This window comes from Eptatretus burgeri, chromosome 3 (genome assembly GCF_056783735.1).
Source record: "Eptatretus burgeri isolate ZD-2024b chromosome 3, Ebu_testis_v1, whole genome shotgun sequence".
In the NCBI taxonomy this organism is placed as follows: Eukaryota; Metazoa; Chordata; class Myxini; order Myxiniformes; family Myxinidae; genus Eptatretus; species Eptatretus burgeri.
This window is the reverse complement of record NC_140963.1, coordinates 110,667,279-110,693,471: the sequence shown is the minus strand read 5'-3', so window position 1 is coordinate 110,693,471 and position 26,193 is coordinate 110,667,279. Positions and strand designations below refer to the sequence as shown.

The window sequence follows — 26,193 nt, the reverse complement described above, 5'->3', positions numbered from 1 at the left end:
CATCAGTGTGCTGGTAATCGGGGCACTGCATCAGCGGCAAAGCCACGCCCCAAACCAATGATGCAACCAGCAGCCAAAAAAAGGCTGCACACGAAGGGAACTGGTTTGCCTTCACCTGTCCACTCTATACGAATTGTGATTGATACATACACTACCCATATAACCACCCCTGTCCCATCCCTTGTTTGGACCATTTATATTCCAGTCTGACCCCCCTCCCCTACCCCATCCACCCATGCTTATTTAATAGATGTACTTATGAGTGTTATCCAGGGAGCTGCCTAAATCTTTGCAGACAAGATCATCGATGGTGAAAGGAGCATATCAAAGCTTACCTGTTGATTACTTGTCAGTGGAAGGGTCACACAAAATCCACTTGAGATGTGTTTGATATTGGACGAGTTTCTTTTGTCATTAATGTGTCCCACGATCTTGTTTCCCTGCGGTGAGGAATATTTCCTTTGGAAAAATTAAGTCCAGTTGCCAAATGAGCCTCATGACGGAGTATGTGGATGGAGGTAAGGTTTCTGAAGCCATTTGCTGAAACGCGCTATTTGTGTCCCTCAAGTCCACCTTTGAGCAGATAAATAATTTAGTAATTTGTAATCATGAATTATGATGTCCTGATTGTTGGGGCCTTTTATATTCTGGTTGAGGCTCATGCTCAACAATATATATTTGTTTCAGGAACATAAAGAGCAGAAAAGTACTTTAGTTTCATCCTCTCATGCTCAGAGTCTGTTGCCCCCACAACCACATGTATTAAGCTCAACCATGAAGGTTTTTTTTTTGTATACACCGTCGAGGCTCCAATGAAAGCTAAAACACAAAGCACAGCAAGGGGGGCATGAGACAAGAGGGGCGGGAGAGGGAAGGATAAAACAGTGGGGTTCAGAGACATGAGGAGAACTGTGGAAGGGAGAGGGATGGGGTGGGATACACAGGGTAAACAAAATTGACACCACAGGGACTTATAGGTCCTCACATGACAGGAACTTTCAGAAAGGAAAGCAGGGAATTTTGGAGAAGGGTTTGGGGTTGATTAGTGGGGGAAGAAAAGGTCATGGTTTTGGATGGGGGAAAAAAAGGGATGGTGGTGAACAGCTGTTTTGAAGACCTGGAGGGAAGAGTGCGGTTGAAGAGAGTGTGGGAATTTGTTCCAAATGTGGAAAAAAGAGGAATGAAAGCATGAAGGTGAGCAGTGATTCTTGATTTTGGTAGTTTTACCAGAAGGGGGGCCAAAGGCCATCCATATCTAGTGCCCATCTGTGTCTGCGGACATACTCCTACAGTTGGGTTTCTTGTTTTCTTAGGAGGTTGATGGCAGGATTTGCCCTCCAGCCACCATAAAACCCTTCATTCTGCAAAACATAGCACAAAGAAATCTGAAAAACCACTCCGTGGGAGTACCACCTGTGCAGCTGCCCTTCGCAGGGTTGCTCACCAGATGACGGGATTGGGGCAAAGTCTTTGGGACCCCTATCTTTGATGATAAGAGGGAAACCACGGGGTAACCTTCCAAGGTCAGATTGTGGTTGTGTGTGTCGGGGTGGTGCTGAGGTGTCGTCCACCAGACGGCGTTCTCCTTGGGTTAACCTGAGGCAGTCTTTGGGTGGGTGCCTGATATGTCCTATCCCGAAGAGAGGATGATCACCTGTCTCTCTTATCATCTGAGCTCAAGCGTTTGGACATCGGTATTGCAGCACTCTGAGGTTCGGAGACCGGATTGCGATGAGATCGTGGCGGGTGGTTACAACTCCTATTGGTCTGGTCACTCTGATGGTTACCATGCCCAAGGAGTTGCTGTAACTGTGTCCAACAAGCTGACGACAATGACAATGGAGGCAACACCGCTCAACGAGCATATTATAAGACTGAGGATTCATCACTCCTTGAGTGTCATTTCCCTGGTCTCTGCATATGCTCTGACTGAGGCGAGTGATCTCACCGTGAAGCATGCATTCCGTGGTTGATCATTGTCCCAGGTGAGATACTCTTCTGGCCTTGGGGGATTTCAATGCATCCATTGAAACTTTTCGGGATGGTTATGAGACATGTGTTGGTCTCCACGGGTCTGGAACTGTGAACAAGAATAGCACGAAGTTCATTGACTTTGCAACAAGTCATGGACTTCGGGTGTATGGACTTTGGGTCATGGACTTCCACAGGCTCATCGCTGGACTTGGTATTCCATTACAGGTGGTGTGGCAAAGGATATTGACCATGAGTTCATTGATGGTCGCTGGAGGATAATCCAGAACTGCAGGGTCTATCAGAGTGCTCAGTTCCTCAATACGGACCACAGGCTTGTTGTGGCAACTCTGAAGTTGCAGGTTAAATCCAGCAGAATGGTACCATCCCAGACTCGGGCTGGATGTTGGCAAGCTCAAGAATGAGAAGGTCGCTAAGGAGTTTGCGAACAGGCTGAGTGGAGATTTGGGGTGTCTGAGTGCTTTGGGGAATCCTGAAGAGTTGTGGAGTGCCTTCAAGACCACCGTCCTTGATGTTGCCATTGGATGTCTTGGAGCTCACCGTCAGGCGAAGAAGAATTTTGTCTCTCAAGGGACACTGGATACCATTGACTAGAGTCACAGGGTCAGGTTGAATGACAGAGCTGAGCTGTTCAGGGAGTTGAGGTGTAAAACTGTACGTGCAATAAGGGTGGACAAGGAGGCCTATGTGCAAGAAATCTGTGAGGAGGGAGAGCATCACCTGTGGTCAAGTGATTCTTGTCCTGCTTACAGGGGAATTCACGCATTCTGTTCCTCCAAGCCCGTCCCTCGGTGTACTGCAGTTAAAGCGGAGAGCGGTGGGGTCTTGACAGAGGAGTCCAAAGTGAAGGCCCGCTGGGCCGGTTACTTTGAGCGGCTGCACCGGACTGATCCACCAGTTGTCGAGTTGGATGTCATTGGTGTAACTATCCCTTTTGCTGACCCTCCAATCAACTGTGGTCCACCTTCGTTTGTGGAAACAGACTGTGGTGAACCGGTTGAAATGGTTAAAGCTCCTGGGATCTGTGGCATCCATGCTGAACTTCTCAAGGCTGGTGCAAATGCTGCACTCATGTCATTGCATGCCATCCTGTGCTCTGCCTGGAACACAAGCATCATCCCAACTGACTGCAAGAGGGTCCTTGTTGTCCCTCTCTGGAAAGGGAAGGGTGATAGCCAAGACTGCAACAAGACTGAGGGGTGATGCCGCTCTCAGTGCCGGGCAAAGTCTTTGCTCAGATAATTCTTGATAGGGTTCACCACCATCTGCTTGAGCACCAGCATCCACAGCAGTCAGGCTTTACACCAAAGATGTCAACGATTGACCATATCCTTGCTCTTCGGGTCCTCACCGCACGCAGGCGAGAGTTTCGGCAGGGGCTGCTTGCAGCGAATGTTGATCTCTGTAAAGCGTTTGATCCAGTGAATCGGGATGCCTTCTGGAGGATTCTTGGTCTTCATGGGTGCGACCAAAACTGATCTATCTGATGTCTGTACTCTACTCTGTTACTGAGAGTGCTCTGAGATGTTCTGGTACCATCTCTGACTTATTTCCAGTTGCTGCTGAAGTTCGTATGGCCCCCATACTTTTCAGCACTTGTCTGGACTGGCTTCTGGGGAGGATGTTGGAGAGATCAGGTTGCGGTGCATCCTTTGGAAATGTCAAGATCTCTGACCTTTATTTCGCTGATGATGCAGTCATTTTTGTGGAGACTCTAGATATCCTTTTAGGGGCCCTCGAGGTGCTGAATAAGGAGTCGGAGCCACTGGGATGATGGGTTTCCTGGGTCAAAACAAAGATCCAGGCTTTCAATGATATCTTGGATGCTGCTGTCCTGTCTTTACCTGTTTTTGGTGAGGATGTTGACGTCGTGGAGAGATTCCCTTACCTTGGCATTGATATTCATGTCTCTCCTGGCTGTGAGTCAGAGGTCAACAGATGTCTGGGTCGGGCCTGGGGAGTCATGGATTCACTGGATCATGGGATGTGGCGCTGCCGGTTCCTGTGCGTGAGGACGAAAGTCTGAGTCTTCAGGTCCTTGGTGCTTCCAGTCTGGCTCTGTGGATGTGAGACTTTAACTCTGACCAGGGATCTGAGACGGAGACTTAATTCCTTTGGTTCCAGGTCACTTCAGAGCATCCTTGGCTCTCGCTGGTCAGACCTTGTGTCCAACGAGCGGTTGCTGAGATACTCAAATGAAATTTGTTACCTGCATCGTCCGTGACCTGGCTCGTTTTCCTAACGCTGATCCTGCTCATCAGATGTTTTTTCAGCGAGGGAGCCTCGTGAGGGGAGGACGCCAATGGGCTGACCACATGCTTCGTGGTTGCAGCAGGATGATCAGCATCTCAAGAAGATGGGGATGGGCCACGCTTCTGCCTGGGGGATGGCCAGAGGGAGGCTCTTAGAGTACCGGCGGAAAGTGGACGCAGCGACTCGCTGCTCCGGCGCATGCTCCCATACTTGACCTCACCTGACCATAGCACAAAACCGCACACATTTAGCACCTGCTGACCAAATCTACTGCGTACTCGTAAAACACAGTGATGCAGTATTCAAAAATATCCCTGTATCTCACAAAGTTGTATTTCTTCCATTGTATTGCAAAGAAAGTTACTTCTTTGTTCAAGTCAATTACAGGAATTTTGACTACAGGCACATGAAATGAATAAAACTGGAAGAGTGGGCAACAGAAAATATGTGTACTCGCGATACCCGTGCACATGCACGGGATAGCAGTACAACAAAGCTACTAGCATTCGACAGACCGGACACGGGGAATGACAAAAATAGGCATTGTGCAAAATGCAAGTGGGACTATGGAACGCCAAGACTTCCCAAACATGTCGGCATATCCACTAAGTGCCACAGCAATTTCATAGGAATCGTGTGACGGCGAGCCGAGTTTTTCGTGTGCAAGCTTGGTATTATAATAGAGATAATTAACGCTTTTAGTTTTAATTGTGCAACACAAAAATAATGGGACATTTTCAGCATCGTTTAAGGAAACGAAAAATGTGATTGTTATCCATGTTTTAATGTAAGTATTAGTATAAAAATGAGGTTCAATTTGGAGTGTAAAAATTTCTATGACAATTGATCAGTCATCCCTGACACTACATGAGGAATGTTTGACAAAATCAGTACTTAAATGGATACACTGCATACACAGTCATTCAAATGACAAAGCACAGACTTTACAACGACAGAGCACACCACGGATTACAATTTGAACATTTACTGAAATAAAAACCTTTAATTCTGGAATTTTATTGCACCCTGTGCAACCAGGCCTAATGCCGGTGTGGTTTCCCGCCAAAATTTGCTTTCCGTGCAAACATATAAAGTATGTATAATACCCATGAAGCACGACATAGCAAAGTGATCGATGATAAAATGAAGGATTGCAGGACAAAATAAAATAATCCTGCAGTGGAAATGAGAAGAACTCACCGACTTGCTGAGACAACGCACCAATGGAGCAGCTCCGTGAAATGGTGGCCTCAAAGAAACTGCACTGGTTGTTTTTGTTGTTTTTGTTGTTGTAGTTCTTGTTATTATTGTTATTATTATTATTATTATTATTATTCCTCTTCTTCTTCTTCCTCTTTTTCTTCTTCTTTTTCTTCTATGAATTTTGATGGCGCTTTCAGAGCCAGCAGGCTCCATACACGCCATGCACCTGAACATGATCAAAATCGCATATTATCCCATCAAGTGCAAGGAAATTTAAATGGATTTCCCACACTCCTTCAGGAATTTTAGTGCCACCTTACAGGGTTGTGGATGCTTCTGGTTCATCAGCCTCAATGCTACCGGTAGATCCAACACCTTGATCCCCTTCACTCCTACATTCTGTACCAGATGCCACCGATGTCCCTCATAAAGAGGGCAATTTTGGAATATATGATTCAGATCTTCGTGTTTCCTGCACGGCTCAGAAAACCCCGAAGGGTGGCAAGCAATTTTATACAGATATGAATTTAGGTGACAGTGCCCGAGTCTTAGCCTACCAAGAGCTACCTGGTCTCTCCAGGAAAGCATGGGAAGTTTAACTAGAGATACCACATCTGGATGCACCATGTAACAGAATCTTCCCTTCGTGCTGGAGTCCCACTGAAATTGCTATTTTTTTTCTCAATCTGGCCTTTGGCCAGACTAATAATTTCTGATGGTCCCAGGCTGATTTGGGTGACATTTTGCAGTTTAAGGGCATGCTTCGTCACAAGATCACAAGCCTCATTTCCACCAATGCTGACATGAGCAGGGATCCACCAGAGGTCGACCACCAGACCCCTCCACTTCACAATATTAACCAAATGACAAATTCGCAATGGTAATGCCTTAACCTCACTCACTAGGTCTGACTGTCCCACTCTTTCCACATTAGGACAAGAAGGTTTACCAGCAATGGCCGAGTCGGGGCAGGGGCTCGAGGCTCCAAATTGGCAAGACTCTGCCAAAGAGGAATTGCTCAAAAATGTACTCCTCGTGAGATGAACCGGCAGAAAGTGATCGAAGGTGGTTGTTTCGCTTCTGGACAGTTTTCCAAGTTTTATTGTGCTTTCGTTGACATGCATATGTTTGAGTTTCTGCATCTTGTATTGAGGACAGGAACCTTGCACTCTTGCAGAACTATTTCAAACTGAGGACAAGCATGTACAGAACCTCAAGATTCTGCAGGATGTGTTCCGTACTCACCTGCAGCCTGTACTCACCCCCAGGGAATTGCAGAATATCTTCCTGAATATCGACCAGATTGTTCCCATACACGGTGAATCACTGCTTGACCAAGAGTCATCTCATACTTTATTTTAGTGGTATCAGTCGTTTTGGCCAAGAATTGAGTTCAAGTTAAAGTTCAAAATGCAGTTTTGTTGAAGTTGAAATTGCTTTGTGGAACAACTCTATGAAGGTCCTGAACATGTTTTTGAAACAAGCACTGGTGTTTACACGCATGTATTTATTTTTCATGTATCCCCCTGCCCCCCTCGGTGCAGAAACTTTTAACGAGTCCATGAAGAAGATGAGTGAAAAAACGACGTGGTTTATGAGATTGGGAATCTCGTACTATATTATGTAAGCAGGTTGTTTGTTTCTCACAAATAATTTTCTAATATTCGCTCCCCTGTGTGCACCCACTCACTACTATACTTTCGACACAATGGCCATTGATGCACATGACTGATGATCACCCAAACATAGGCAATCATGTGCATGATTTACTCGTCCGTTGTTATGCGCAGTTTTCTGGCGAACAAGGGCAAGCGCTGACCAAGGAAGCATGTGAGTTCTGCAGCATGCAGTCGATGGCTGTGGAGATGGCTCATGCCAAGCAGAAGGAGTCTCACTTCCAGCAGCTCATGGCTGTAAGTAACGCATCGCACTGGCAATCGATGTACTGTACAGTAAAGGGCCATTTTGTGTTTCTGCAAAAGGACTTAAGAGAGTGCATAATTTATTTGGGGAAATGATGATGTCCTCAAACATTTGAGAACAAGAACAAAACCTTTTCAAAGGTAGATAATGTATGTATATATATATATATATATATATATATATATATATATATATATATATATATATATATATATATATATATATATATATATATATATATATATATATATATATATATATATATATATGTATATATATTTCTTACAGCCATGAGTTCCGAGTGTTTATGAGAGGGTTAGTCCTTGTTTCTCCTCGGAAGAACCAGAGCTGGGGCCACCACTCACAATTAACTTTCGAGTATGGTGGGTTGCTTAACAACCACAAAAGCCAATAAGTTAACCATGAGTTCCAGTGTCCACTGTCTAATTTGCCATTTAACAAGAGGTCACGTGGCCTCCTGACCGGGGAACGCGCCCTTGGCGATGCACCAATCTTGTCTTGGTTAGATCTTCAGGAAGGCGGCCGAGCGTTGACTGCTGGTGCACACCGACTTTGACAAGGTAATTTGTTTGGGAATTACCTCCCAGTCTATCTATGTTTGGACAATGCAGGATCAATGCAAGGAAATGACAGGTTGGTTGAAACACACAGACAGAAACCAGCACAGACACGTTGAAACGTCATCAAGGAATTTATTATTGAGAAAAATAAATAAACTGAAGAACTTTCTATCTCCTTGTGATGTAAATGGATGAATTCAAATCATTCAAAATAATCTCAAACGAATAAAGAATTCAACAAGTAGTTGTAGAAAAATGGACAAAGAGCAGATGCTTGTCACTATGCCTCGCTTAACAATTAAACACAAGACATCCGTACCCAGCAGATCATTCAGGAGGAAAAGAAATCCAGTCTCGGCTAACCAAGACAGAAGTCGTCGTGAGTCCAATAAAATGACCCCAAATGTGTATGCGTGCCTGGGTCAGCGCCAGCACCCTACCTCGCCATGCACCCACCCGCAAATAGGCCCAAACACCAATCGACGTCACGTAGTCACCTCCAGGAACCAGGGACGCCAAGAATCTGGTACGCAAGAGCCAGGTACCGAGTAGAACCAGCAGTAAAGAGTAAAAGGTTATCCCAGAAGAAAGAAAGGGAACCTATTATTTACCCTTCTCCAATGCATCAAAGAGTTAAAATCCAGCTAGACAAGGGAATGGGTCTATTCTGAACATGCATTTATGGAAATAACTGTCTGAGGACCTGGATGAGGTGTGCATGAGTGTTTCGCTTTGATGAGGTGTGCATCGGATACGATTCTGAAATCCATCACAATATTTTCTGCAGTTCTACATGATTCTGCTTTTCTCTGTTATTATCTTGTCACAGAGAAAATGTCTTTTAAGATTTCTGTAAGTTTTTTCTTCGTCATTTCTGTTGCTCCATTGATCACTGGTTCAATTTTGACGCTCTTCAGATTCCAGGATCTTTTCATTTCATTTTTCATTTCTTGATATTTGGTCATTTTCTTGAGTTCTGCGTTGTTTTGGCCAAAATCACTGGGAACTACCTGACACTTCAACGAGCAATGGAATTTATTTCTTTTTTTTTATACCTAAGTACTATATCCAACCCTGAAATTCTCACGGTGACGACAGGAAGCTCTGAGCAGCCCAAAATGCCGACGTCTGCAATTCCAAGACTTTATGCTGATGGAGATGCAACGTCTCACAAAGTACCCACTTCTTCTTGAAAATGTGCTCAAGTACACGGCAGGTATGTATATTATTGAACGTTTTTAGCTATTTTAATTGGTTCGTGGGATAATAGAAAAGTTCACATTTTATAATCTGACACCAGTCATGTTGTTCGCTGATTTTAACTATCTGGATAAATACCAACGAGCTTTGCCAGTTTTAGACCAAGCCGAAAAGGCTGGAGGTCTGAGAATGCTCTACGCTCTGCAGTCCAATTATTTGTGCCATACATACTGTAAAGAGGTTTGCAAACTGAAAGGAAAACTTTATGCTTGTGTTCACAGTTGCAAATAGCTTTGATGATCAAGTTTGAATTTGTCACTCTCATCTTCTTGGATGAGAGGGATGATTGGCTTTTGAACTTCCTCGTACTGGTGTTGATGTGGAGATTAAAAATACTGATGCAGGCATTCCCTTCTCCTGAGATGAACGTGGGTTTGTTGGGCTTTTGATGCAAGGGTCATTTTGGTCAAGTGAGCAATATTCTGAAATCTGTTGCAGTTTGTCATCCAGACAAGGATAAGTTGCAGCAGGCTGTGAAGTGTTCTCGCGACATCCTCTTTCACATAAACGAAGCAGTGCGGAAACGGGAATACATTCAGGTGGACCATTTTTTTTCTTTCTTGAAGCACCTGTTAAATCTTGTTTGGCATTTTCTTGTGGTACACTGTTCCTGCCCAATTCCATATCTCGTCGATGCATGACGTCATCGACAGGTGCCGAAGGCAGGCAGGACTCGGTTTTTATTCTGTTTTCTTGTTTGGTTTGTTTGTCTGGGCGATATTTCAGCCATCCTTTGAGCTTGGAAGCTGAAATTTGGAGACAAAAGTGAAGATGTGTTTTGGCAAAAACGCTATTTTTATTTTTTGATGAATCAATTATTTGATTAATACTTAATTATTATCGATTTATTAATAACTTATTTATTTTGTTTCTCATCCTGGCAATATCTCGGGCACCTTTTGAGCTCGGAAGCTGATATTTGGACATGACAGTGAACAAGTGAGTTGACTTTAAAGGGTATTTTTGATTTATTGATAAATCAATTTATTGATTAATTTTTCGATTAATTACTTAATTTTCAAAAAGTTACAGATTTGGATGAAATGGTGGTGGTTTAGGTATGCTAATAACCAATTGATTAAGAAATTATATGATTGTTATTTATTTATTTTAATTATTCAATTATTGGACACCACTCCCTCCCAATTCTGACTGCATGTGCTGCAAGGCATCATCGCCGTGAGCAGAAGGCGCACCGGCGATGTCACGCGCTGGAGGATTGTTATTTATTTATTTGGCATGGTGGCAGTGTACTTTGAATATACAGCTCATTCTTGTTTGTTTCTCACTTAAATATTGTTGCCCAAATAACCCTCTTACCTCTCACTATTATCATCAGAAACTGGAGAACTACCAGAAAAAGCTGGACCTGTCAGTCCTTCAGCGCTCAAGTCATCCATTGGACTTGGAGTTCAAGGTATCCAAGCTGTACTTTCCATTTACAAAATCTATTTTTGTGTTTGAGAGATCTTGGTGTAATTCTGCACTGGCATATGAACATGTTTTTTTTTGTACTTCTTTGATCCTTAGAAGATCAGATTTGGATGACGCTTGTAAGACCCCAATCCTCTATGTCGGTCTCTTTAAAACAGTGCAAGAGTTGCAAGCTCAACGACAGTCCTGTATATCGCACCCCAATCCCCATGTTAACCCAATATAACTTTCAGCAGACTCAAGATGTTATCTTTGGTCTTACACAAATGTCCACCGGGGCAGGCACCATGCAATTGTTATAAAATTTTGATTTTAAATTGGTCTGGGATTATTACCAGCCAGGAATTTCCTCAAAGTCAATGTTGACCCACTTGCGATACAAGATGTGATCTTTAAATTCCAGGGTTTTCCACTGAGCCAAATGCGACTTTGTTCACGCTCCAAGGAGGGGACCTCCTCCGCATTGGATCTTTTCTACTCGAACACATTTGTACACCGGCACCAGCATGGAATCCTCTGTGAGGCCGTGCTCCATGCCAAAGTTCCAAAATCCTCTCCCAGGGTTTTATGGAAAACCCAAGCTGAATGGAGTAAGATACAGTGGGAGGAATCCCCAAACTGGTCCCTGTCCTCATGCCTCATGCAGAATTTACAGGTTTTTTTTCAGGCAGGGGTGCAGACAGAGTGCATCGGCATTCCCATGAGCCTTCCTGGCTCTACGGGCCACAATTACATTACACGGCTGCAATACAACCACCTTGCAATCTGATCGTTGGGTTCCTTGAACCGTCACAGCCATTAAAGGGAGGAATTGTCCGTTATAACCAAACATTTCTGGCAAATCGCATTGCCAATGACTCATTGCGAGTAACCCAATAATTTTGCTCTGGTCTACTCATGGCCAAACTGTCATATGCCAACACTCTTTCGACGCCTCTCCCCGCCCCCACCCCTGCCCCTTTGCTGGAGACAAAACTGCACTCAATCCTTCCTGGCTTGCTTCCGTGTCCAGGGTAAAGGTCCCGTCAGCGGTAGAATGAGCTAAAAGGGTGCGGATGTCAAACACCCCTTTGTTTTGAGGATGGCATTGTTGCATCCCTTGGGTCAATTCCTGCTGATTTCTTGAGACTCCATCTGGGGTCGGTCCAGCTGGAGATTTTTGTCTCTCACCCACAGAAGGTTTATTAACCTCAAATCATTCTCGAGTTTTGAAATGACCGCTGCGTTTGATATGCTTCCTTAATTCCTATACTTCATTGAAGTCTTGGTCTTCTGTGACTCCGCAGTCGGTATAAAACATCCATTCATCCTTTGTGTGTGTGTGTGCTTTATAACGATGGGTCATTGATCTCTCATCTCCAGAACCTTGACCTGACACAGCGGAATATGATCCATGAGGGGCAGCTTTTGTGGAAGGTGAACAAGAAGACGACCTTTGGTGAGTTGAGGACTCACTTGGTCACGGAAAGAAAACTTTAATTTCACAGCACCCTGAGTAAAGTTGATTCAGTCTGTTTGCACGGGTGTTGAAGACTCAATCGCACACCGAAGAAACAAGGGTGAAGCCATTTCTACACTATAGAGCCTCATGCATTCTCCTTCTTTCTCAGAAAGATTGCCTGCACTTGCATGATACAATCGTTTGTTCCCAGAACTGCACGTTTTGCTGCTCGAAGACATTTTGGTGCTGATGCAGAAACACAAGGAACGGCTTTTGCTTCGCTGTGACAGCAACAGATTTGCCAGTGCAAAGGATGCCAAGCAGACGTTCAGCCCAGTCATCAAGCTCGACTCGGTGCTGATCAGGCCTGTCGCAAGTGGTCTGTGTCACCTTTCTTACCACAGTTTTCTGTCTCGTCACGTCATATTTCATGATTCCCTTCACCCTCTCTCCTGATTCACAAATGCATTGAGTTCTCTGTCGAGACTAATTTGAATCTCGTTGCTCTATCATGCAAATAGTTTCATTTGATTGTCCAATTTTCTTGCCACAGATGCAAGGGCATTCTTTGTTATCACAACATCCCCATTGGGGCCACAAATTCATGAACTCATCGCTGCCAGCACAAAGAATAAGGACACGTGAGTGCACACAATGTTTTCTTTCTCGTTCTTGTGGAGATATTTCTTGGAAAAGATTGAATGTGTGTTTGGGTGTTTGTTATCATATTTGCCATCCTTTTGAGAAAACATCGCAAAAAGTTGAATTCACAAAATATATTGTTGCGGACCCGGAGTCAGGCGAGAAGACCACGAAAGGGGGGGGGGGGGTGGGACGATACCTCGGGTTCCCACCAGATTCTCCGGAATTGCAGGCCTTCACACACGGATAACACCGTGACGCGGTGGGTCGCAAGCTGACCGTGAACGCCAATAACCAAATCACGTGACTGAGGGTCCTCCGTCTAATGGAACCGGTTACATTAAATGGTCACTTGATCTAATTACCGCTGGACACGGTAATTAATACGGTAATATGGACACGGTAAATACTCGGTACGCCTTGTTCAAACCGGATCACCTTACCGGATCAGATGCAGTCGAGCATACCTGCCAAGGATGTACCGGTGAGAAAAACAAATTGTTGGGGGACAACATCCCAGTTCTGCTGGGATACGGACCATGCTGGACCATTGAAGGAAAAGACAGAAACGAGCTGGGAACATTTATATCCAAAGCATTTATTTACAATCATGCGAGGAAAGGTATGTGGCACAGTAAATGGGTTTTGTTATTATGTACAGCAGGGATAGCAAGGAATTCGTAGGGAACGACAAAAGGCAAGCAATTTACAAAAGCAGACACAGAACAGACTTATCCCGTGATATCTTCTACAATCTTAACTTATGCCATGACAGGTGCCATCACATACACACACACACACACACACACACACACACACACACACACACACACACACGCACGCACGCACGCACACACACACACACAGAAGATTTGTTAGCCAGAGAGAAGGAGAGTAGATGAGAATTAACGGCCTCTCAATACCTGGCACGGTCGACCGATTAACACAGGCCTGGCTTACGACACCATTCTTGGGGCGCTGGACGAATGCCAGCTAGCAGCCATTTGCTGGAACAATGAAACGTAAATGGGCAACCATCACCTCTCTTTTCAGCAGGACACGAACAACAGCCAGTTAGTGTCCACAGAGCTGCTGAACTGGGTGTCGATCCCGATGGAAAAATGTGGATGCCTGAGGTAAATGATCCGAGACCACAGCCATGTTTGAGTCAGAATAAAGTGTTCAGGAAAAGCCCGTGAGGTGTTTAATGACTCACATGTCCTGTGAGTCCAGTGTTAAAATGATAACCCAAATAAAATGTGTAAACAAGTCGTCGATTTCCAAGCCAATGTGTTTTGACGGAAAGAGAATAGAATGAGTCTCCATTGGGCCGACGGTAATCTATCGCATGCACGAACGCTGAATATTGCTCATGCAGAAAATTAAAACTGATGTAAAATCATACGTCATGAACGTGTCGTAAAGAGGAAAAGGTTATCCCATAAGAAAGAAATGAAATCTGTTCTCTACCCTTCTGCAACGCATCAAAGAGTGAGAATCCCACCAGACAAGGGGATGGGTCGATTCTGAACCTGCATTTATGGAAATATCTGTCTGAGTACCCGGATGTTGTGTGCATTACTTGGATCCGATTCTGAAATCCACAACAATATCTTGTCGCGTGGGTGGCCGGTTCAGGTTTAACCCCCGACCCAATTTTGTGGTGACGGGCGGTTAACAGCCCCCGGATGGCTGAACTTCTCCCTTGGAGGCCCACAGCTGAAACTCGGACATGAATGCGTGCATGCCGGAAAAGGGCGCAATGGCGGAGGGGCAGAGGACCACAGCACGGGGGGTGGGGGAGGGGGGGTGGATTATACTCGAACCCCACAAAAAATACATGGATACAGTTTGTCAAAATGAGCACATTTAAAGAAAATAGGCAAATATTTACAAAGGACAACAATTCAAAAGGTAATGATAATAACGTGAAGTAAATAAATCCTAAAGTTGAGGCACCTCTTCACCTGGACTTAAATACAAAGGAGAGCAAAATAAAACGTAAACCCTTCCTTTATTCTTGTCGCGAGCTTGGCCCACAGCTGTCTTTGTGGAATTTGGAATTGAGGCGCTTCCACCAGCACGTGCACACGCGCGCAAAATGGCGCCAAGTCGCTTCTCTCGCAGCAGGACAAACGTATGTCAATCAATCCACGAGTGGCACTCAACACCAAGGCTCAGAGACCCAGTGCAGCTACTTCATGCATCGATCGTCGTCACCGACCTCAACTTGACAAACACGAGGATCGTGGTCCGTTTTTCACAACTCAACCAAGAGCCAAAGGCCAGCATCTTGCTTCACCATGGGAGCCAGATCGCCTCAACACGAGGACAAGAACCGTGCCCCACTCTTTGTGCGTCGAGGGAAAGGCAGCCTTAAAGCCCTGTTCGTACAGGCCATCTCCTAACTCCATCCATTTTGAACTTCTTTTTTTTGTGTTCCTTCCCTCAACTCAACTCTGCCTCGTGCGTGCGCTTAACCTGAACTCCACTCTCCTTCAATGTGCAACCAACCCCACTTTTTCGACGTCACACCGAATCATCCTTCGTCTCCGGGGCATGGCTTGCTCGCACGAAACCCGGGAAGGCAAGGCTTCTGCCTGCTTGGCGAGCTTCTGACATCACGCCCATCAATCATCAGCCTCGGGGGCGTGAGTTTGCGTGCCATCACCCTGGGAGGTGGGGCTTCTGCCTGCTCGGCACGTTTGCTTGTTTCCCATCATGGTTTTGGTCATAAAAAATATCAGGAAAGGTCACAGGAGGACAACTATATACTGGGGAAGCTTATTCTTAAACCCTAGCTAATTAACACCTTCCCATTAACCCCACCTTTCTCGGCTTCACGCTGTGACAACCAACGCATTTGGATCATTGGTATCTCCCATGGTGAGGCTGAGTCTTTGGGCCTCTCTCTGAGTCTGAGTCTCACTCTCTCACCACAGGCAGGTTGGTGGTCTTTCTGTCTTCTACCGTCACCTCTCCGGTCTCACTCCACCCCGCACTCTGTCTGTGATAGGTTCCACCCCCCCCCACCATATTTCCGCCGGGCGCTCAAGTTCTGGTAGAACTACCAAAATCGCAAATCACTGCTCACCTTCACTCTTTCATTCCTCTTTTTCCCCGCCTTTGGAATAAACTCCCACACACTTTCAATCCCATTCTTCCCTCAAGGTCTTCAAAACAGCTGTTCACCCCCACCTCTTCTTTTCCAGCATCCAAAACCACAATCTTTTCCACCCCCATTAATCCACCCGAAACCCGCCACCTTCAAATTCTGTGCCTTCCTTCCTGAAAGTCTCTGTGGTGTCCATCTTGTCTACCCCATGTTCCCCTCCCCATCTCTCTCCCTTCCACAGATCTCCGAATGTCTCTGTTCCCCACTGTTTGTCCTTCCCTCTCCTGCCCCTCTTGCCTCCTGTCCCAATTGTTGTGCATTGTGTGTTCGTTCTCCTTCGAGCTTCGACATTGTATATAAAAAGAAAACACGACACCCCCCCCCCCCGTGTGGTGACACTTGACACTGAAGCTCACAGTTTCCCTACTTAATTACATTGACATGTCTCCCACACGTCCACGGACCAAAAAACCCAATTAAATCCTAAATTCTCCATTAAATTCTTCCATCGACCCCACAACCGAAACAATATATAATGATAAAAAAGATGATTTTTCTCGGACGTTTTACGAGTTTATCTTTGTTTAAAATACATTTATCACAAGTATCCACCTCCCACTTATAATACTTAATCTTTGCTTCTCATAAAGAAATGAAAATCTCAGAGGGTTTATTTTCATCGGTTAATTTTCAGTTAAAACATGAAATGGAGAGGAAATCAAAGAGTTTTCAAATAAATTCAACCAATAATTTTCACAGAAATATGTGTTTTCTGATCCAATTGTTGTTGAATATTCATCGATGGCCCAACTCATTTGGTCTACATTAGGTTCAGACAATTTAAAAAGGTAAAAGATTTCAATGAGCACAGAATCGACTTCTGTTTTTTGGGAAGATCCATTTTTTGTGTTTGCAGCTGGATGCACTTCCTGGAGGAAGCTTGCAAGAAGCAAAAGCTACATGGCTGCTCCGACCACTTCTAGAAGTTGCAGGGCCCACCATGTCTGCATCACAATGAAAAAAAAGTCATGAGGATCATGTTTTCAAACTGAAAATGTCACTTCCAGGTATTGCCCACAGCTTCACTCCCCTCACATTCTATCATTGCACCTTTTTCTACCCCCGTTTCCAGTGAACCACTCCGTTTCTTGCTGCGGTCACATTTACCTTTGAATTTTCTTCACAGCTTCGGACAAAATGGAAGTTGTTCATCGGTTGGTTGTATTGTAAATTGAGCAGTGCTGTGGCCAGCAATACCTGTCAACACAGCTTAGATTGAGGCCATGCTTGCCCCATGTGATCAATTCACATCCTCGATATACATCTCAAGATTTAATTGTATACTGCCACACCACATGACCCATGTCTTCATCATTTTCACACTGTGTGCACCCTGGGTATCGGATGATATGTTTAAAGTTTGACATAGTGAGGTTAAGCGGTTTCTTCCATGAGCCGAGACCATGTATTTATGCACATATATTGTTGTTGTTGTTGTTGTTGTTGTTGTTGTTGTTGTTGTTGTATGCAAAACGGCATGCCTCAAGGCAATGGTGCCCTACAAACAGTGATCTCTGATTCATACTCTTACCTGCACTCCAACCCTTTCCTTTTTGCCATAGTACATGACAAGCATACATGCACACACGCCATTCAATGGGAAATTGTTAAAAAGCACGCCGCGATGCCTTCCGTGGCTCGGATCATCCCCATCCCTGCTGCACACTAAATAACCCACACACGAGAATTCGCGTGCCATTATTTAATTTAAATCTGCATGCCAATTCCCAACTGGCACCGCACCTAACTCCACAACTCACTCACCAAATCTCACCACTTTGACCACAAACGCCTCCCGCACATGGGAAAAATATTCCCACTCTCCCTCATACCTCTGCATCACCACAATTCACCACTCTATTTTGAGGAGCACCATGCGTCAGAGTGTGCATGGTGCCGCGCGATGCTCAACAATGCAAGAGACGCCAATAGCTCCACCGCGTCTCACCGGAAACGTCCCGGGTGAGCATCCGGAATTGATACAGCCCTCATCCAGTCGTCACGCCACGGCAAGACCGAGAGCAATGAGGAGGGGTTCGGGTCCTGAGTGTGAATCAGAAGGGTGATCCGAGAGTTTGGTTCGGATCCCGGGTGTGCATTTTGACTCGTGAAGGAGCCCATGGGTGGCAAAGAAAGCCCGCTGTCATCCGACATTCAGACTGCACTTGGTGCACATTCAGGGCCGGGATGCCGGCTTGGGGAGCATGCCCCATGATCAGTCATGGGCTTCGAGCCATGCCGGTGCTGGGAGGCATCTGAGCCGGTTTCTGGTCCCAGAGCCAAGCAGGGCATGGCTAGGGCCGCTGTGGCCCAACAGAAGTGCAGGATTTGGCCCACAGTGCGTCGCTTTCCGTTCCTCACCCCACCCTTCACCTAGGGCTTATAAAAAGGGTAGCGTGGAGTCATTCGAGCCTCTTCTTCAGAACATTATTTGTGTCCGATTGCCGTCCAGAATGCGCTTCTTCTTGGAGAGCTTCTTCTTCCTCGAGAACCTGATCCGAGGTGACTGCCATCCTTTGACACTCCCTGCCTTGCTGTCGAAGTCCCACCACCCCTGCGCAGCCAGACGAACCAGTGCGGAGCGCACGTTGCCTTGAGCCCCGGCGAATAAATAAGCAGGATATAATGCGCCATATCACAAGGTGGGAACGCTCAGGCAGAGCATCCCAAAGAGGTTCATGCTTCACATACAGACTGTTAAACGGTTAGGTTCGGGATCTTTCTCCTCATACATCTGTTCTGCTCTCTCTGTCCACCCCTCTATCCTGTCTTCTGTGGATGCACAAAGAAGAACATTACTGACTCGCAATCCCATTTTCCTCTGGCACGACACCGTAACACTAATGTCGCCTACATCGCACCTCCTCACTCCCACACTGGACACACCAATATCTTTCCAACGACCCCTCCCGAAGCGTCATGGTCCACGTTGGTCAGCCGACCATGCCAGGTATTTGGAGGGTGCTCAACCTCACCCTTCTCTTTCGATCTTTGCTCTCTCACTCTGTGTGTGTGTGTGTGTGTGTGTGTGTGTGTGTGTGTGTGTGTGTGTGTGTGTGTGTGTGTGTGTGTGTGTGTGTGTGTGTGTGTGTGTGTGTGTGTGTGTGTGTGTGTTTGATGGCGCCTGTCCAAGATGAAGTAATATTGTAGAAGATAGTCGGGATAATCTTGCTCTGTCTTTTAAAAGTTGCCTTTTGCCACACCCCACAAATTCCTTGCTATCCCCTGCTGTACATAAAAAATAAACCCCATTCTCTGTGCCACATACTTTTCCTCGCTCGATTGTAAATACATGTGTTATAGAGAAATGTTCCCAGCTCGTTTTCCTGTTTTCTTTCATTGGTCCAGCATGGCCTGCACCCGAGCTTCGCTGTTATTCCCCAACGATCTGTTTCCTTGCCGGTACATGCTGGGCAGTTCCGCTCGACTGAATCTGATCTGGTAAGATGATCCGGTTTGAGCAAGTGTGTACTGAGGGTGTGTTCTCCAGTAATTAGATTAAGGTAAACGGTATTAATTAGACGGAGGAGCCCAATACAAGTCATGTGGTCGACTTATTGGCATTTGTGGTCGATTCACGACCCACCAATTCACAGTTATTCTTTTGTGATGGCCTGCGATTCCGGAGAGTCTTGTGGGAACACCCCCGACCCCGGGTCTGCAACAATATATATATATATATATATATATATATATATATATATATATATATATATATATATATATGTATATGTATATATATGTATATATATATATATATATATATATATATATATATATATATATCTTCTTCTTCTTCTTTCGGCTGCTCCGGATAGGGGTCGCCACAGCGGATCATCCATATGATCCGCATAGTGATTTGGCACATGTTTTACGCCGGATGCCCTTCCTGACGCAACCCTGGTCGCCTCTTACAACAGAGGGATATATATATATATATATATATATATATATATATATATATATATATATATATATATATATATATATATATATATATATATATATATATATATTGTTGCAAATTCGCGCCCGCCGGCGTGTGAACGACCACGTAACTCGAATCGCGACACGTCGCCCACCAGACGGACAATTTCGTCGTGACCCTCTCGGAACAACGCCGGGAGCTAGTCACGGGTGGGGGTTTAACCTCACCACGATCGTGCCAATTGCCCACCCGCGCAGGATAGGGTTGCTCGCCCAATTCGATCTACCTAAGTACCTGCGTGAATGGTCGACCGGGCGATCGTACCACGCCACAGGCCGACTCTGGACACGAACCGCTGAAGTGGTCCGTTCCGTGCTACAGTGATAACCGAGTGGTGTTATCGTCTGCCTTGACGGTTCCGATTAATTACCGGGATGTTGCACCCACTACGAACCCCTTACGTGAAGCAGGATGGAGATTCAATAGAGAAAAGAAGAAGCGAAACGGGCACAGTTCAACAAACAAGCATTTTATGACACGACACATGGAAAGCACGTATATACAGCCATACAAAAATGCACAAAAAGCAAATGTAAGAAAAGCAGTTAAAACCGACTATACGCGTACACACGGCAACACTTACACAGTTTTACTTCACAGACGGCGCCAACACACATTTACACAAAAGCAAAAGAAGGAAGCCACCCTCACAGACAAGGAGGCAGACTGGCCCGTAGGCCAAATGTGTACGGGACCTCGAGGAGCGGCCAGGTCTGCGAGACCGGGGAGGTCTTACCCGCATCCTCGTGATGCGTTGACGGGCTAGCCGCAAAGTGTCCGCGCTGCTGTACCCCGACTCCGTGCCCCTGGCATGCTCGTTGGCACCACGTTTGGGGTGGGGGAGCAACGGGGCCCCCTTTGCACTATCTCAGCGCGGGGGAAGGGAAATTGTTGATGCCCTGGGGGACGGGAGTGGCTGGCTGGCTTGGGTCCCGCGACGAGACGAGCGATCCCCCACACCGCAACCTCGTCGCCGACCGCCGTCCTCCTTGCCTCAGACCTGAGCTCCCTTGCTCTGACCCGCCGCCTGCAGCTCCACCGTGCGCATTCCCCTTCTTCCAGCTCAACTCTCAACTCCGCTTCCCACCGCTCAACGCTCCACGCTCCACGCCTCTCGCTTCTCTCACAACCAACTCCCCAGTTCCACACTCTCCTCCCAGTTCCACTCTCTCCTCACGAGTCGCCTTGCGCTCATCATTTTATAGCTCTCAGGAGGCGCCGATATGCAAATTCCCGGATCAGGACGCGATTGGAGGCAGGGCCACACCGCCCCCGGTCAGCCATTGGTCGGGCAAAAATGGGCGTGAACCTCCCTGATCCTAAAATTTGCATAGTCGGACATGGACGGAATTCACCTACACCGCCTGGAGGCGGGGCCAAGCCGCCTCGCGCTTGCCCATTGGACGGAGGAGAAGTGGGTGTGAAGCATTCCTGATCCGCGGATCGACGCGTTCAGCCTCCATGGCCGAACGGCTCCGGGAACACGACGTTTGGTGTTGACTGGTGGTGTTTGGGAATGGCCGTAGAAGCGATGATGTGGGATGAAGTTGTGAAGGTAAAGGCGAAGGTGGTGGTGTTTGCGAATCGTTGTAGAAGCGATGATGTGGTAGCGTAGGTGGTGGAGGTGGCGTCGTTGTAGTGTGGTTGGCGCTGTGGTGGGGATGGCGTGGTTGTTGAGATGCTGTTTGTTTGAAATTAAAGACAGAACAGAGAAATGGCTAACTCAAAGCGTCGCAGCCCAGATGGATCACATAAATTCCCTCTATACAACGGGTTTGGGCTAACTACACATGTACCTCTGGAGATATCTCACCTGAGGGCCCTTTAAGGTGTAATGCGAATTTCCACAGCCGTAACAATATATATGTATATATATATGTACATATATGTGTATATATATATATATATATATATATATATATATATATATATATATATATATATATATATATATATATATATATATATATATATATATATATATATATATATATATATATATATATATATACATATATATATATATATGTATACGTCTATACATGTACCTACATATATATATATATATATATATAATTTATATATATACATATATATATATATATATATATATATATATATATATATATATACATATATATGTGTATATTGTTATGGTCATGGGTACCGAATGTAATTTGAGGGGGTTAATCATCGTTTCTCCTCAGAAGAACCGGACCTAGGGCCACCGCTCACAGTAAACTTTGTGGTGTTGCGGATTGCTTAACAACCATGAATGCTTATCAGTTAACCATGAGTTCCAGTGTCCACCGTCTCATTTTCCATTTAATTTGAGGTCACGTGGCCTCCTGACCGGGAACGCGCCCTCGGCGATGCACAAATCTTATCTTGATTGGATCTTAAGTAATGCAGCTGAGCGTTTACCACTTGTGCATGCTGACGATGACAGGTTAATTATTTTGGGAATTACCTCCCAGTCTGTCGAAGTTTGGACGATGCTGGATCAATGGAAGGAAATGACAATCACGGACAGGTTGAAACGTCAACAAGGAATTTATTACTTAAAAAAATACATAAACTGAATAACTTTTTATTTCCTTGTAGATGAAATGGATGAATTCAAATCAATCAAATGTTCATTCAACCAACTGTCTGGAGCTGTAACCAACCCTCAAAAGCTGTGACCAACCCTCAAGAGCTTCACCAACCGTCAGGAGCTGTCACCAACCGTCAGGAGCTTGTGGAGCTGTCACCAACCGTCAGGAGCTTGTGGAGCTGTCACCAACCGTCAGGAGCTGTAATCAACCGTCAGGAGCTGTAACCAACTGTCAAGAGCTGTCTCCAACCGTAAGGAGCTATCAGAGCTGTCACCAACCATTAGGAAGGTGGTCCTTCCATCTGTTTTATGGGTGACCAGTGTGGGTGGAGCCTCAAGCAGACTTTAGCCAAATCCTGCTTGCCGATTGGTGCATCGCTGCACGTGACCTCCAACCGTCAATTATCGCGCTCATTCTCCCCTCACCATTGAACGAGATGCATCGCCCAATTAACACAGGCCTGGCTTATGATGCAATGTTCTGTGCGCTGTTCAACGCCAGAAAGCAGCCATTTGCCGGAACAACCGAGCGATATCTCAAAAAGTTGTTTACGGGTCCACATGAAATTTGGTGGGCAGGTTGGGTGTGTGACAAGGACGAACTGGATAGATTTTGGTGAAGATCCGGATCCAACGACTCAAATTTTCAGAGTGATTCTTCACCAGTGAGAGAGAAGGCCAAAAATGATATATTGTACGATATCGCAAAAGGTTGATGGATTCAGACAAAACTTGATGGGCACACTGGATTTGTGACGAGGAAGAATTGATTAAATTTTGGTGGTGAAGATCTGGATCCGATAATTTTTCAAAATGATGCTTCACCATTGAGGGATAGGGCTAAAAATGATAGATAGCATGATATCTCAAAGTTGTGTATGGATTCAGATTAAACTTGGTGGAAAAGTTGGGTGTGTGACCATGACTAATCGATTTGATTTTGGTGAAAATCTGTATCTGGATACGAGAGTTATTTAATTTATAAAGTGATTCTTCACCATTGCGAGATGTGGCCAAAAACGATATATAGCACGATATTTCAAAAATGTGTTGGGCCCGATATGTTCTCGTGGATCAGGCATTACATGGCGGAGGTATGCGCTCCACCAAGTGCCCTTCTAGTTTCAATTTGGTTTTATTTTGGGATGTGGATATGACACAGGCATAATGTTGCCAAATTGTATTTATTTAATTGTCTAACAACAAATGAGCAGCTTGCAACCAAATGCTGTTGATTAGAAATTGTGCATTCCCTCCTGTGTATTGTCACAACAGTATTTTATGAATTTTTTTCCTCAGTGCCTCTGACGAAGTTGACATTGGATGATCCACGTCATGAAACGTCATGAAACGAAACGGATGATCCACGCCATGAATAAAAAAACACTTGTTCCATTCATTCATCACTTCAACATTGTCTTGCACATGTGGAAAAACTTTATTGTGCGAAGCATTGTCTGTCATTAATGAAGTGTCCAAGTTTTCATCACGACACCGGCTTGTGAAGGCAAGTACACTGTTTGGATTGTTTTTCATATTTCGATTTTCGTTTCTGTTGATGGTCTGTTGGTTTTTTTTTTTGCACATCAAGGAATTCAGGCAGAATTGCAATGACAAACTTGTGACTGTAATGAGTAAGAATTCCACGATTAGTTTTGTTCTAATAATAGCACTAAAGTGGAATTTTAATAAAAAGTCCAGTCATAAGCCTTCAAAACAGAGGACTTGGGGTTTTGGGGAAAGGCAGATGAGGGAGGATGGAGGAATCTAATAAATAAGATTCATCGGATTTCTATCTGTCCACGTTTTTTGCAAGGACTGCTGGACCGCTAACCATCAAATTTGGCACACAACCCACATCGATCTGGTGATTGTCCTCAGGGTATTTTCATCAATCACCTGAGCATTTAAAGATCACTTTTCTGGCTTTTTCATTTCTATGCAATCTCATTGGTTAACACATATCTCGTGACATATAATATGGCCAAAGGCCAGCACACCTAATTTGTCAAGCTGTGTCCTTCACCCATTGGCTGACTGCACAGCTGGCCTGACTCCACGCACAACTGACTTTTAGAAATGGAACTTTACAATGCTCGTGCTTTCTGCCTCCCTCACATTTCATTGTCATTTCAAAAGAGTAAAACATTTCAATGTCAAATATTGCCGCTGGAGCATTTGAGAACAAAAGACTTTGTAGTCTCTTGCAAAAGTGAAGTTTAAGAGGGAGTAACTTTTAGCAAGTAAGCAGTAAAGATAAATATCATGTTGTAAGCTGTGCACGTGCACACAAGACATACTTCAGGCCTCTCGCTTCACGGCTCAGACAAAGAATTATGTGGGCTTCATTTATTTCAACTGCTTACAATTCTTTAATGTTTTATTTCGTTACTGAAAGGGCCAAACAGATATATTCAATAAAAATCACTTCTGCACCTGTTTGTCTGTCTGTGACTCGGATATCTCAAAACATTATTGATAGATTTGGATGAAACTTGGTCGATAGGTTGGGTGTGTGACAAGGACGAATTGGTTCGATTTTGGTGAAGATGGAGATGTGGATACGAAAATTTCTCAAGTTATTCTTCACCATTGAGAGACAGGATCAAAAATGATAAATAACATGATGTTTCAAAATGATGTGGAAAAATTATGATAAAAGTAGGTGGATGAGTTGGGAAGGTGACAAGCATCTGCCGACTTCTCCATAATTATTCGCTGTGGCTTTTCTGTGGTATGGAATACCAGAGACCTTAACTTGAGACTTTTTGTGCTTTTGAAATTTTTGTGGTTTTAATGGAAAGTTGTACCTGAGTTATTGTAGCCTGGTTGGTTTAACAGAAGTTTTGTGACATCTCTCTTGAGAATTCTTGTGTTGACTTCCATTAACGATTCGAAAATCAGTTTGTAAAACGTTTTTGTTTTTTGTGCATTGCACAGTTTTGTGAAGTGAAAAGATTAATTGTGGATTTGTTGCTTTGGCCACAGATTATGCGGCTTGAAGAAGAACTGCAAGAAGATTATGGTTGAATCAACCAGAGCCTATCGAGTTTTCCAAAGGTCTTCATGGAAGCTCCAACATGGAGTTGACATTTGAAGAATGCTTGTGTGCTCGCTTTGTTACGTGCTGACTGAAATAAAGAAGTACATTAAATCACAATTGCAAATGTTTTATTCTTTGCATGTCACACTGCATGTACAGGTGGACATCACACACACACACACACACACACACACACACACACACACACACACACACACACACACACACACACACACACACACACACACACACACACACACACAGACACAGACACAGACACAGACACAGACACAGACACAGACACAGACACAGACACACACACAGACACACACACAGACACACACACAGACACACACACACACACACACACACACACACACACACACACACACACACGTTCTTATGCGATCAGGCAGCTATCCTTGACGCAGCATCATTGAAGGTGAACCGTGAGATTATCGAGGCATGGTACTCCTGTGAAAACTCCATCAACCGACACATCAACTTGAACTCGCCAGCCTCCGCGAGCAGGGCACAGATTGGCGTGCTTTTAAAAGCACCCAGACACAACCGTACACTTTGGCTTGAATGGTTTCCAGCTTTTTGCGGTTGGTTTTGCACATGACCCAAAAGGCCTGACTGCCGTAATCCTATTGGGAGCG

The 26,193-nt window shown here is 44.9% G+C and overlaps 2 protein-coding genes across 6 annotated transcripts in view; one reads left to right on the top strand and one right to left on the bottom strand.

The window, feature by feature from the left end:
- Positions 1-26,193, bottom strand: part of LOC147030713 (serine/threonine-protein kinase par-1-like) — a 185,800-nt gene that overhangs the window by 135,850 nt on the left and 23,757 nt on the right. The window lies entirely within an intron of this gene.
- On the top strand, positions 6,469-25,648 carry LOC147030714 (rho guanine nucleotide exchange factor 11-like). Of its 4 annotated transcripts, XM_085875043.1 has the most exons (15): positions 6,469-6,513; positions 6,626-6,766; positions 6,993-7,071; positions 7,239-7,361; positions 9,051-9,168; positions 9,651-9,751; positions 10,552-10,629; positions 12,009-12,084; positions 12,299-12,466; positions 12,641-12,728; positions 16,761-16,911; positions 19,253-19,345; positions 22,497-22,739; positions 23,788-23,995; positions 25,477-25,648. In XM_085875043.1, exons 4-11 carry the CDS (start codon positions 7,293-7,295, stop codon positions 16,825-16,827), a joined length of 765 nt encoding a protein of 254 aa, XP_085731169.1. In that variant the 5' UTR covers positions 6,469-6,513; positions 6,626-6,766; positions 6,993-7,071; positions 7,239-7,292; the 3' UTR covers positions 16,828-16,911; positions 19,253-19,345; positions 22,497-22,739; positions 23,788-23,995; positions 25,477-25,648. The 4 variants fall into 4 exon arrangements, with proteins under 4 accessions (XP_085731169.1, XP_085731170.1, XP_085731171.1 ...); XM_085875044.1 differs by lacking the exon at positions 19,253-19,345; XM_085875045.1 differs by lacking the exon at positions 22,497-22,739.